Source organism: Cydia pomonella, chromosome 28 (genome assembly GCF_033807575.1).
Source record: "Cydia pomonella isolate Wapato2018A chromosome 28, ilCydPomo1, whole genome shotgun sequence".
NCBI classification, from domain to species: Eukaryota; Metazoa; Arthropoda; class Insecta; order Lepidoptera; family Tortricidae; genus Cydia; species Cydia pomonella.
Window position 1 is genome coordinate 6,704,036 of NC_084730.1, and position 13,537 is coordinate 6,717,572.

General features: G+C 37.3%; 1 protein-coding gene across 1 annotated transcript in view; it reads right to left on the reverse strand.

Annotated features, from left to right (window-relative positions):
* Positions 1-13,537, reverse strand: part of LOC133533084 (putative fatty acyl-CoA reductase CG8306) — a 40,610-nt gene that overhangs the window by 7,059 nt on the left and 20,014 nt on the right. The window contains exon 2 of the mRNA XM_061872027.1: positions 1,057-1,259. Coding sequence (XP_061728011.1) covers positions 1,057-1,251 — 195 coding nt within the window. The 5' untranslated portion in view covers positions 1,252-1,259. The remainder of the gene's footprint in view (positions 1-1,056; positions 1,260-13,537) is intronic.

Sequence of the window (13,537 nt, forward strand, 5' to 3'; positions counted from 1 at the left end):
ACCTATGGACGCCTGCAACTCCAAAGGAGTTACATGCGCGTTGCCGACCCTAACACCCTGCACCCTGGTCGAGTTCTTGTCCTGTTCATGAGATTCAGGTATAAAATTCACGTACTTAATCAAAGTTATAGGCAAATGTTAGAACTAGTACTTAATGTATCAAAATATTAATAGAGCACCAACCTACTAAATTGTTTACGACTTGTAAACATTGCAGTTTTTCGTTATACAACGCTTCACGTCGACTTCGCACATTGTCGTAATTATTTACGAGGTTAAATAATAGTTTGCGGACCTCACTCGGTATAGTCATTATTAATATTATTTAAAATAAACTGAAATAAACCCCTTATAACAATTTAAATGAATGACATAAATTGACAACAGACTTTTAGTTTTTTTTTAAATCAAAGACAATTGGTGATACTACAAGGAAATATCTGTCAACAATATTTGGTTAGCCAGACTCTAGTAATGATATTTTTTCTGATGGACGTTTAGGTAAACGCACGTAAAGCACTGATTTTAAAGCTCTTATTTGTAAATTTCATAAAGTCGCACTGCAAAAAAATGGTAATTTAGTATTACACATATCCTATAATTCAACTTTAATAAACTACATTTTTGTTATTATAAATTTTAATGAAAATTAGAAAAATCAATTTTCTCCAGAAATTACCTCAAAACAATTGACAATTTCTCTGAAACTCGACTTAATATCAACGTTATTTTGATACTTAAACAATCTACAATCTGACAATATTTGCTAGAACTGTTCTTATACATCATTTTGTATAATTTACAACCATATTTTTTGATGATTTTTTAATAACTGTCCCTTCTCGTATCATATTACTGGGACGCACGCTTGCGACCTCATTATTAAAAGGCAAGATGAGAAGACGTGTTAATAGAAACCAGTGCTTGTTACTTAGATATTACGTAACAAAAGGTGTCCAATTTCAACTACTAAATCTATCAATTTTACATTTTTGCTTAAATAAAATCGTTACCGGGCTCTTAAGACAGATTTATGGAATTTAAAGTTTTTCTCACCGGATTCTTCGGAAATTCTTCAAGCCGCTCCTCAATTTTCTTCCCTTTCTTCGGCCGCATCAGCAGGTAAACCTTGCCAGCGTCAGGTAGACTCCTCAGGATCCTCTCGAGCAGACACAGCCCGACGAACCCAGTGCCGCCGGTGATGAAGAAGTTTTTGCCGGCGTAGAACGCGCGCACTTGGGAGTCAGCCATCTTGGATTCTGGAAAAAAAGTGAGGTAAATAATGGTTAAAGCTTAAGGGGTATACCATCAGAGGCATATTTTAGTATTTGGCTCCCTAGGCCAGTGGGCATGGGCCACCCCATGTAATACACAAAAGCATTATTTTTCTAGGGGCCATCTGGAAACGTGGGTCCTGCGCCGTCCTTCACAACCTGCCGCCCCAGGCTATGGCCCCTTTGGCCTTAGGGTAAATACGTAAAATAAGTATTTTCGAGGCCGCAATCTACAAAATTTTCCCAAATATGTATATTCCAATTAATCTATCTTTGATGATTAATTTGAAGACCAGTCACATTTCCCGAAAGTGCAACCTAATTTGAAACTTAAATCGGAATACTAAAGTTGAAATTCTATTGGCGCGTATGTGGTCGATAAATCGTACTGTGCCTGGAAAAACCGCATCTTAGGCAAATTCATAAAAATAACAGATCACAAGGCAACTCGCAAACAAATGTTCATCCCACGCCGAATAATCAAAACAGGTTCAAATTCAACACATCGACCAGTCTCGCCTAGTGGGTAGTGATCCTGCCTATGAAGCCAATGGTCCTGGGTTCGAATCCCGGTAAGGGCATTTATTTTGTGTGATGAACACAGATATTTGTTCCTGAGTGATATGTGTGAGAGATGTTTTCTTTTGTACGGGTCAAATCTAGCATGTTAAATTTGACCCACTTCCCGATTTCCGATGAAGCTGAAAATTTGCATACATATGTAAGTCGGGTGACAATGCAATATTGTGGTACCATCGAGCTGATCTGATGATGGAGACAGGAGGTGGCTATAGAAACTCTGTGATACAACAACGCAACTTCCAAGTCTCGATGAGTATTAGTTGTCTGTGGAAAGAAAAGTACAGTCAGCGTTAAAAACTTGTACAGAAAAATGAAATTTTTGCCAAAAACTTGTTCATATTCTGTCGCTGTACTTTATATATCTTATATAATTAAAGAATTCTTGCCGCTAGACTACGAATACGGCCATATATGATCGTTGTTTCGGACATATGTATGTAATTATTCCAGTTTTGCGTTGCATAATGGAAATATCCGTCTTGACGCAACTGGTAGACGTTAACATAAGAAACGAGAGTGTAGAGTAAACAACATACTTATCAATATATTATGAACGCGATTTAAGAGTTTGTATGGATTGCTTTTATTTACAAAAAACTGTTTTGCACCAATATTTTTACGGTTACTTTTTCATTTCAAATCTTACACCTTAAAAAAGTTAATGATTTATAAAAAATAAGTTTAAATAAATAAAAGTATACTGTAACTTATATGTAAAGGAAAAATAGAAAAAATCATTGCCTCGGGTGAGACTTGAACTCGCTACTTCGGAGTACAAGCCCGCTCCACCAACTGAGCAACCGAGACTCACTCATTACAACAGAAAATAGAGCGAATAGGAGTTACAGTTTCATTACTACTCGATCCATTTTCTTTTTATTATAATACAATTTCTAATAACAACAAACCAATACCATAAGTATACGGTATATGTTACTTTAATATCCACGCCAATTTTCAAGTTGTTTCTTGTTATTGCAGCATATCGGATTTTTAACATGATTTTACCAAAAATAAAGAAATTCAAAATGGCGGCCATTTTTTTTACGAGTACGAATTCCTATTATATTATTAATATGACGTACGATGACACAGAGAAAATTCTAACAGTCGTAAAATTATTAAGGTAAGTAATACTTACAGACCTACTTACTTTGTTAAGGTAAGGCTTTTATTGTCTACTGCCAAAGAGAATTTGAAATAGAGGTGGATTGTCAAAGAAAACTTTGTAGCCACAGTAAATTTACTGCCATCTTTCGACACATGATTAAAATTTCAAAACGCCTTTTGATTTTGTTCCTTATTCTTTTTTTACAGATATGTGTAAACATTTTTAAATATCAAAAAGTGGCGCCATCTAATATACCAAAGGCCAAAGTTATGGCGGCATCGTTTCAAGCGATGGATGGCGCCACAACCTTTGGCCTATGTCCGGTAAGATGGCGTCACTTTTTGATATTTTTCAAATTTAACACGTATGTGTAACACAGTAAAAAAATAAGGATCAAAGTCAAATGGCGTTCGAAAAGTTTTAATCATGTGTCCAAAGATAGTAAATTTACAGTGGCTACAAAATTTTCTTTACCTTTCTTTACAGTACACCTTTATTTTAAAATCTCTTTGCTACTAATTACAATGTATATTTAGGTAAATAATAAAAACAGTTAATAATTGTCCACTTTCTATCTGAAATACAGGGAATCCTTGTTCAGGCATTTGTAAACCATGCTTCTCTTAATAACCCTTCTTATATTTAAGAGTAAAGGTGCGACCAGACCGCAGCTTAAAAAACGGTCACGATACGGAATCGCAGTCACGCCTCGTATGCGTACCGTTTTTGACGCATGCTCCCCACACCGCTGCTTAAAAAACGGTGACGGTACGGAATCGCAGTGACGTGCTTCACGCGAATCTTTTTTGTTCGCAAAACAGTTGCGTCTTTTACGTCACCGGTGTCTGCCATAAGATCTCCGTGTAATATTTTTCGCGATTTTTACGCAGATCAATTTACGGTGCGTCAGCGTATTTTAAGATTTTTAAGCAGCGGTGTGGGGAGCATGCGTTAAAAAACGGTGCGCATACGACGCGTCACTCCGATTCCGTATCGTGACCGTTTTTTAAGCTGCGGTCTGGTCGCACCTTTACTGTACATATCTTACTTTTTTCAATACATTTTTTTAATACTACGTCGGTGGCAAACAAGCATACGGCCCGACTGATGGTAAGCAGTCGCCGTAGCCTATGTACGCCTGCAACTCCAGAGGAGTTACAAGCGCGTTGCCGACCCTAAACCCGCCCCCCCCTCGTCGAGCTCTAGCAACCTTACTCACCGGCAGGAACACAACACTATGAGTAGGGTCTAGTGTTATTTGGCCGCTGTTTTCTGTTTTCATTATTTTTGTTTTGTTATTTTGGGTCTTGACGGAAGGATAAAGTTAAAATACTATACGACAATTATAATCTAAACATTCTTGTAAAGTATACTCAACTCTTCTGAATGACGTAAATGTATTATTAAATTTGAACTTCTCACAATACAAATGTTGCTGACCTTGAAGACACTTGATTTTTTTAATATATTATGATAGTTTTAAACAATGACACGGAAACTTTAGCTTCTATAGAAATACTGTGCCGAGTTTTTTAAGAAAAATCAGTACCCCTAGTGTAACTTTGATCGACATCATAACGTGACGAACGCGTTTGCGTTAAGTGTCGTTTTGTATAGGATTTTGAGTTTCCAAAACGTCCCGCTTGGCGCGCTCTTTCTAAATCCAATACAAAATGAGACTAAACGCAAACGCGTACGTCACGTTTGGAAATCGAATTTATTTACACTAGGGGTACTGATAGGAATAAAGTAAATTGTAATAGTTATGGCGGGACGAGGAAGATTTTATTTAAAACTACAAATTTTATCTCAATTCGCTTAGCTATAAGTACCTATTTCTGTAACCGAATAACTAAAATCCAAACATATTATTTTTTATCATAGGAATAAAAACTCAAAGGCACAGGCTAAGCCGTTAAGGTGCCGTAAACCTAATGCCATTGTATGTGCAAAGTTTCAATACAATCCAACACGTACTTTAAAATGAGAACGAAACTCGGTTTGTATGGGAAGGTGAAATTCGTCCGAGCTTGCCGGGGACCTTCCGCCATTATGATGTTCATTTGGTCACTCATTTTATCCAATAAAATGACAGATATACTTTCTGCCTCGCACTGCTATAACTGTGGAATGAACTGTCGCCTGTGGTATTTCCGGACCGATACGACCTTCAAACCTTCAAGAAAAGAGCGTACTCCCATCTTAAAGGCCGGCAACGCACTTACAACCCCTCTGGTGTTGCAGGTGTCCATGGGCGGAGGTAATCGCTTACCATCAGGTGATCCGTTTGCTCGTTTGCCTCCTCTAACATAAAAAAAAAGATATAGCGACGGCAACCATGACGCCGCAACAGTAACGCAGCTGCAGTTGAGATCCGAATGTCATCTACATGCATGAATGCTTTCATTTACATACGTACTCAAAAAACGATCGTATGCACCGACAATGCAATTACTCTAAACAATGCATACAATGCTGTTGTACAAAGTGCAATGAAGCAATTTATAGGTCCAGATACAACTATGAAGAAATCTTTTGTTGACATTGGTATTTCTTAACTTCCTAACTACTTTTCCATGACATTTTGCTCGTAATAGGTATTATTGCATTTAGGGGATGCGGACGATGCGGTCCGAAAATCCTAAATTTCGATCTAAGGCTGTAAGGTATTTTTTATCGCGAAAAATTGGCATTTACTCCATCGACAACAGCCATTCTCTTAAGCTAATTTGGATGATGATCACACTTGTTGAGCGACGCGGTCTGTAAATTTTAAATTTTGACCTAGCGCTGTAATGTATGTCTGAAATTAGGCAGAAGTTTTCCCCTTTTTTTTTTACAAGTCTGATGAAAAACATTTTCAGTACTGCCCTTAAGAAGGAAGAATAGTTTATGATCTTAGCGAAATAACGGTACGTTTCCTATCAAATTCCATTTCGGGAGAAAACGTTTTCCATTAACTAAATCTTAACAAATCACTTTGATTTTGATGTATAGACATGTCTATCGCCTCAGCATAATATATTCTAGGTTTATAGTTTTCGCTTTAAAAAATAATAATTTTGTAATGCATATTTTGAAAAAAAAGGAAAACCTATAAAACTAGTTTTCATTGTGTCAATAACATACTAAAATCATGGACAATGCAAAATATTTAGAAGTGAAAAAATGATTTCTCTTTTTGTATGGACGACCAAGTGGTATAATTCCCTCTTAATATACAATATAGCGTAGCGCGTGACCATAATATTCTCATTACAATATAGCGCGTGACCATAATATTCTCATTACAATATAGCGTGTGACCATAATATTCTCATTACAATATAGCGTGTGACCATAATATTCTCTAGTCTTCTAAATAGTGTTACATTTTTTTGTTGTTCCAAGTTTATTGTGCCTCAGAGTACCTACTATTAGTTGTCGAAGTTCCCAAAGTTAATGTGGTTTAAAATATTAATAAAAACTTTTTTGAATTTTTAACAAGAATCTTTCTGAATGGAAACTTGCTTTAAATTCTCGTGTAAATTTCCGAAAATTTGCAAAAACCTCCAGTGTTTTTGAATTCTTAAATAGGGTGATATGTCAAACATTCGTCCGTCATATTGTGATTTTTAACAGGTTAGACACAGACACAATCAAATTAAATATTTATAAACATACACAAAAAAATCATAAACGTCAGTATTTTAAAAGTAAAACTCATTTATGCCTACTTGAATAAAACATTATACCCAATACGCCAGTGGCCGTAATGAAAAAAAAAATGTATTTTATACAATCGTGATATAATAGAGAGCTTTTCAGTCGAGTACCGTGTTTTGGCAACGAAGCTTGCCGAGTTGCCTAAGTAAGGTACGAGATTAAAAAGCTTGATTATATCATTTTTCAATACTTTTTTCTACGAGTCATCTAAAACTTTACTATGAAACCTAAATAAATTAATGAAAATTGGTATCTCAGTAGACAAAAATGTAGTATAAAAGACAAAAACTCCGCGACTCTGCGCAACCTCGCGACCAGCGCCCCGAGTGCGGCGGCACGCGATTGGTATTTTTTTTATAGTTGACTACAGCGTATCGAAATGAATCTTATAGTTGAGTTGGCCCGTACATGAAAAGTACGCAATTATAGCTTGCTATACGAAATCTTAATTCAAGCATTACAGTCGACGAGTAGAAAAAGCTATTACGCCCGTGGCCATAATATAGCTCATAACTCATTAACATCTCAGTATGCTGGCATACTATACCACCGTTTACGAGCAAGTGTGATGAAAATGCACTTACATATTGATGCGTAAAACGATTTCCGTAATAATATTGCGTGTCAGCCGTATGACTCAGCCCACATCGGTCGAATTAATTTGTCATATCTTCAAAACAGTAGGTACCATTTAATACAATGTAATAAATGATGATTCAAGTTCTCCACGAGTATGAGGCTACGTATTTGTGAAGGTTAAGGTTATGAAATAAGTTATAAAATTGAAATCGCGAAGCATCTAGTCGACGTAGCTAGTGACCGAAGAGCTGACGGCTTCCTTGCGATATTACAACGAGGAAATGCCGCCAGCATCCTTGGTACGTAACTTCATTTAAGCTAGTTAAAGTAATCCTCTGTATATATCCATTATGTATATTGTTATTGTAAATAAAATGTTAAATTAGGTAATAATAAGAATCTAGTGGGCGGCAAGTCACCGCCTACCTTGATAACTAGCGACAATATTGTTATGGCAGGTGTCCGGACGTGTTTGTAATAACCCAGTCTAATTGTCCACCCAAACTTCAATCCATAGACCGTTATACTGTTCATTTTTTCTACAACAGTCCCAATGCCTGCTGCAACCGGTTCATGGGCGTCTATTGTTGCGCCTGTGAACGGGTTCCAGCTGCAGCAGCAGTTCCAGCAGCAGTTCTTGATGACATTAAAGCTCTCCAAGGGGCCTCTAGGTGTTGGATCTATATCCCAACGCCAGCCTATCAAAAGGACCGTGAAAGCCAAAATGGAAATACAAAAAATAATATTGACGAGGTAATTTCTTTAGGTACAGTAGGTTCAGCCGGCAAAGTTTTTGAAAAATTGTAGAGCTTTTTTAGATTAGAATACCGTAGCCAAACATTTTACTAGCAATCTTGAAGCCTTTCTCTAGTAACTACATCAATTCGAAAAGTGATTTCTTGACTTTCACTTGATAGAAAAAAATTACGAACATAGGTCTAGAAAGACATTTTAAAAATTTGTAACATTTTTTGCGCAAAAGCTAAAAATATGAAAATTACTTCTAAAAATGTTAAATTTATTTATTTATTTTTGAGTTGTTAAAACTTACACAAAAATATTCTCAAACATTTGGTGTTTTAGCCCAAAACCTAACTTTTGGTAACTATTGGAAGCTAAAAAAAAGTTTTTTGTTATCTTTAGAAAAGTTACTTGCAGACGGCGGCTGTGGAATGAGCTTCTTGCCGAGGTTTTCCCAAGGGGCTACAGAATGGGTTTCTAGAAAAAAGGGTCGGCAACGCGCAGGTAACCACTCCGAAGTTACAGGCGTCCATAAGTTACGGTGACTACTTACCATCCGGTAGGACATATCCTAGTTTGCCACCGACCTGGTATAAAAAACCGGACAAGTGCGAGTCGGACTCGCCCAGAAGGGTTCCGTACTTTTTAGTATTTGTTGTTATAGCGGCAACAGAAATAAATCATCTGTGAAAATTTCAATTGTTTAGTTATCACGCTTCATGAGATACAGCCTGGTGACAGACCGACGGACGGACAGACAGCGGAGTCTTAGTAATAGGGTCCCGTTTTACCCTTTGGGTACGGAACCCTAAACAACAGTTACTATGAGGCGTACGTAGGTACTGATAAGTTAACCTAAGTACCCGATTGCGTCACACCAGATCGGTTTTAACATTTTTACTTTTAATGAGAAGGAAACTTAAAATAATTTAAGATAAGAGGTCAGCACTATTCTTATATGAATAAGGTTGAAAATTATTACAACATTTTATAATTTGACGCGATATAAAAACTGAACGGATAACGCGACAGAATTAATAAAGTCGTGCAAATATGTGGTCGTTTTTCGGGATAATAGCGCTGTCTTTCGGAGTTATAAATAGCAAGGTAAGAATATTGTATTACTCGTACTGCAATAAAGGATGACTAACGCTAGACCGGGCCGGGGCCGGTTCGTTTTCTATGGAAAGCGGGACTTTATTGTTACCCATAAAGTTTTAAGTCATAATGTAATATCTGTCCGCATTTTCTTTAGCTATAATTTGGTTTTTCTCAGAAACGCGTAACTTTTCAGGATTGCCATAAAACAAATCTAACCTATCTATAGGATAACCTAAGGAAATTCCTAAAAAGAGCACCTTAAGTTTAATTTTTCATTGATATTTGTTAGTTTGAAAATTAATGGCGCCATAGATTGGTTAATAATATTGAAACCTTTGATTGAAACTTGAATAATTTTGTTAATGCCTAAAATCCAGATAACAGTACAATTTACTTTGAATTTAATATATTAATATAACGTATTGCTTCGTTATACTAAATAAAAACCGGCCAAGTGCGAGTCGGACTCGCGCACTAAGGGTTCCGCACCATTATCTACAAAAACGAGCACAAAAATCACGTTTGTTGTATGGAAGCCCGCGTAAACGTTTATTTTTAACCGACTTCAAAAAAGGAGGAGGTTCTCAATTAGACTGAATTTTTTTTTTGAATGTGTGTCACTCGATATCTCCGAGAATCGTGAACCGATTTTAAATTTTTTTTTAATCGAACGGGTTTAACCCCGAGATGGTCCCGTGGCACCAAGCCGGGGTCTGATGATGGGATCTTGGAAAAATTGAGGGAACTCTTCAAATGTTATAGGTACATGTATGGCGCTTTTGGTAATTTCTGAAGTCGGTTATATTTTTTGTTAAAAAGTTTTATATTTGTTATTATAACGGCAACAGAAATACATCATCTGTGAATATTTAAACTGTCTAACTATCACGGTTCATAAAATACAGCCTGGTGACAGACGGACGGACAGCGGAGTCTTAGCAATAGGTTCCCGTTTTACCCTTTGGGTACGGATCCCAAAAACATCAATATAACATGCAGATTTGCCCTAACTTTCAGTAATCCGAATTTTTCAGTAATCCGGCTCTTGTTTCAGCATTAGTGCCGGATTAGTGAGATTGTACTGTAGAGTTTTGATTGAACTGAATTATGATTGTTACAGGCGGTTATCACCAGTAGACAATGCCTGAAAATTAATACTGTACTTACGAGGTAAGTCGTTAGGGTGTATTCCCATCAGTCCCCACCGGGCACAGATAGGAAAATGTATTACATACAATACAAATCATCGCCATCTGTGCCCGCCTTTTGTATGGCGGTGGTCACGTGGGGCGGGCACAGATGGGAATACACCAATCGTTAGTCATCGTCATAAAGTTCTATAGTAAGTGTCAAAAGCAGCTGATGAAACAACGCACCTAAAGTATGTACCACCCTGAAATATGTTCATATGCTCTGAAAGTGGGTCGTTGTTGTTCTATAAAGTCTGCAGAAAGTGATACGTTTCTGCTCTAGAGCACTGTGCTTTCTAAGTACGACTTTTTAAATGAATTTGTGGTACAATTTCCATTCTGATAATTAACTCCCCATTCCATAAATAACGATATTTTAATCTAATTTGTTAATTGAATGTATCCTCAAGAAATACTACTGAAGTTTATACTTAGCCGTGTTTTTTTTAATGCACATGTAGTTTACTTTTCTCGTATTCGAAATGAAAAGTAGAGTGTTTAACTCGGGGGAAAGACACCATTTCAGTTTCGGGCTATTGGAGCTCTCACTGCTTTCGAGCGTCAAACTACCTCGACAGAAATAAGTGCCTTTCATCTCTTGGTTAAGACTTAACAATCTACTATTACAGTACATATGGTGCTACTTTCCCGCACTCGTGCGAGGATGAGCATTTTCCGTGCATATGTCGAAACTTTAAAGAGCCATATGTACCTACAACGTTGTACGATACACGTGCGAATAGGTAATTCGCAACTCTTGGTGATACGGATCTTCCCGTACATATGTGACATTATCTATGAAAAGGGACCTTATTGATCAACGATATTTGTCTATTGCAAAACATATCTAGTGACCTATGTATATCTCGCTCGCACTAATATGCGAGTACGAGCGAGATGCATAGAAAGTAAGTTATGCAAACGCTATCGAATATGTCAGTGTCAATTTGGTTGTTGCCACGCTATACATATTGTTAGGATCATTATTTATAAATAATTTATATTTTGCTTATTCTTACTTTTATCTATGATTAACTTTTAATTATAAAAGATTATCAATTGACTCTTACTTGTCACTGGTTCCCGCCATTTTGAATTGTATTTTAAAAAAAACGGGTAAGCGGTGCGGTGACGAGCGGCCAGTTCGAGTACGGACAAGTTATAGTGAAGACGTCTTGGAATATTTATTTGTATTTATATATGTTGTTATTATGTTTGTAACAAATATAAATATATAATAATAATTTAGCCTATATACGTCCCACTGCTGGGCACAGGCCTCCTCTCATGCGCGAGAGGGCTCGGGCTATAGTCCCCACGCTAGCCCAATGCGGATTGGGAACTTCACATACACCTTTGAACTTCTTCGCACATGTATGCAAGTTTCCTCACGATGTTTTCCTTCACCGAAAAGCTAGTGGTAAATATCAGATGATATTTCGTACATAAGTTCCGAAAAACTCATTGGTACGAGCCAGGATTTGAACCCACGACCTCCGGATTGAAAGTCGGACGTCATATCCACTCGGCCACCACCGCTTTTTTTAACAAATAAAAAAAGTTAAAATATTGGTACCAGTATTTGTTTTCATCATTAACCAGGTAGGATACCGTAATATCCCATCAATATGTACGTATGTCAGTAAATGATATGGTATTTTTTTTAGGTTGGACACACCGGTTGTGAGAGACTACTGCGTATGTAATGGGTATGATATTTTATTATTAAAATATTTTTCATCACAAACGCTTACTTTGCTCTTCCAAAACTGATGAGAAAGTTACATTTTGAGGACAAGTCTGGCCTAGTGGGTAGTGACCCTGCCTATGAAGCCGATGGTCCCGGTTTCGAATCCCGGTAAGGGCATTTATTTGTGTGATGAACACAAATATTTGTTCCTGAGTAATGGGTGTTTTCTATGTATATAAGTATGTATTTATCTATATACATATGTATATCGTCGCTTAGAACTCATAGTACAAGCTTTGCTTAGTTTGGGGCTAGGTCAGTCTGTGTAAGATTGTCCCCAAATATTTATTTATTTATTTATCCATAAAAGAGAAAATACCAAAGTAATTTGATGCAAATTTTGAGTTTATTCTTTACGTTGGCTGGTCCAGTTTACTTTTAAACGATGATTTTGAAAGAAAAATATGAACAAGCGTTCATTTGGATTTGATTATTAATGACCAACAGTTAGTTTTTCCTCGTGTTCATATAATATTGAGTTTCACTCGGCGACAAAGTTAGTTTCTTTCTCTCGTTAGTTTAGTTTCTTCTCGTGCCTTTCAACCCTCTCAGCGCTCAAAATTCTACTTTTAGAACCACTCACTATGCTCGTGGATCAAATTATGAATAATTTGCTTGGTCGTGTGTCAATAACAGCACGACGGGTTACATAACAACTTTGCCCGCTTGTAAAACAAAAACTCTTTTATCTGTAGAACTTAAAAGGTTGGGGCGTCTGTCGTGAATGCATAAGGCCCTTAGTACACGAAGCGTACGCGTAAGAGACACGTAAGAGTATCGTAATACGCGCGTAGAACGAGAGCGCTACATGAACAGGTTCAAACAAGTCCGCACACGAAGCGTCGTCGTAGCGTAGCGTATGAGATTTCTGTCGTCACTACGCCGGCGTAGCGTAATACAAGCGTAAAAAAAACAAAACATCAGACATGATCAAATAATAAAAAATCAAATAAGATCGTCGATACATCCGCCGAAAATATCTGACGCCAGCGACTACATAATTTCAACTACGTTTACGCTTACGCGACGCTTCTGCGACGCTTCCGCGACGTTTCCGCGATGCTTCCGTGACGTTTAAGCGACGTTTGGTGCTTAGAGCTCTACGTGTCTCGTACTCGCAACGTTTTTACGATACGTTTACGCTCCGCTGAGGGCCTAAGACGCTGGTTCATACCTAGCCCTGGGCACTGGAACCCTTGCTCACTTTTTTATTTGTCGCCTATTTGAATTTATAGTTCTAATCCACGCTAAATACATACAGCGTTTATTTTTGATGTGACCGCATAATTAAAGAGTAGTTTAGGCTTTAATGAACACACTTTCATAGGTTTTATAAAAAAACCGGACAAGTGCGAGTCAGACTCGCCCACCGAGGGTTCCGTACTTTTTAATATTTGTTGTTATAGTGGCAACAGAAATACATCATCTGCGAAAATTTCAACTGTCTAGCTATCACGGTTCAGGAGATACAGCCTGGTGACAGACGTACGGCCGGCCCTTCGGG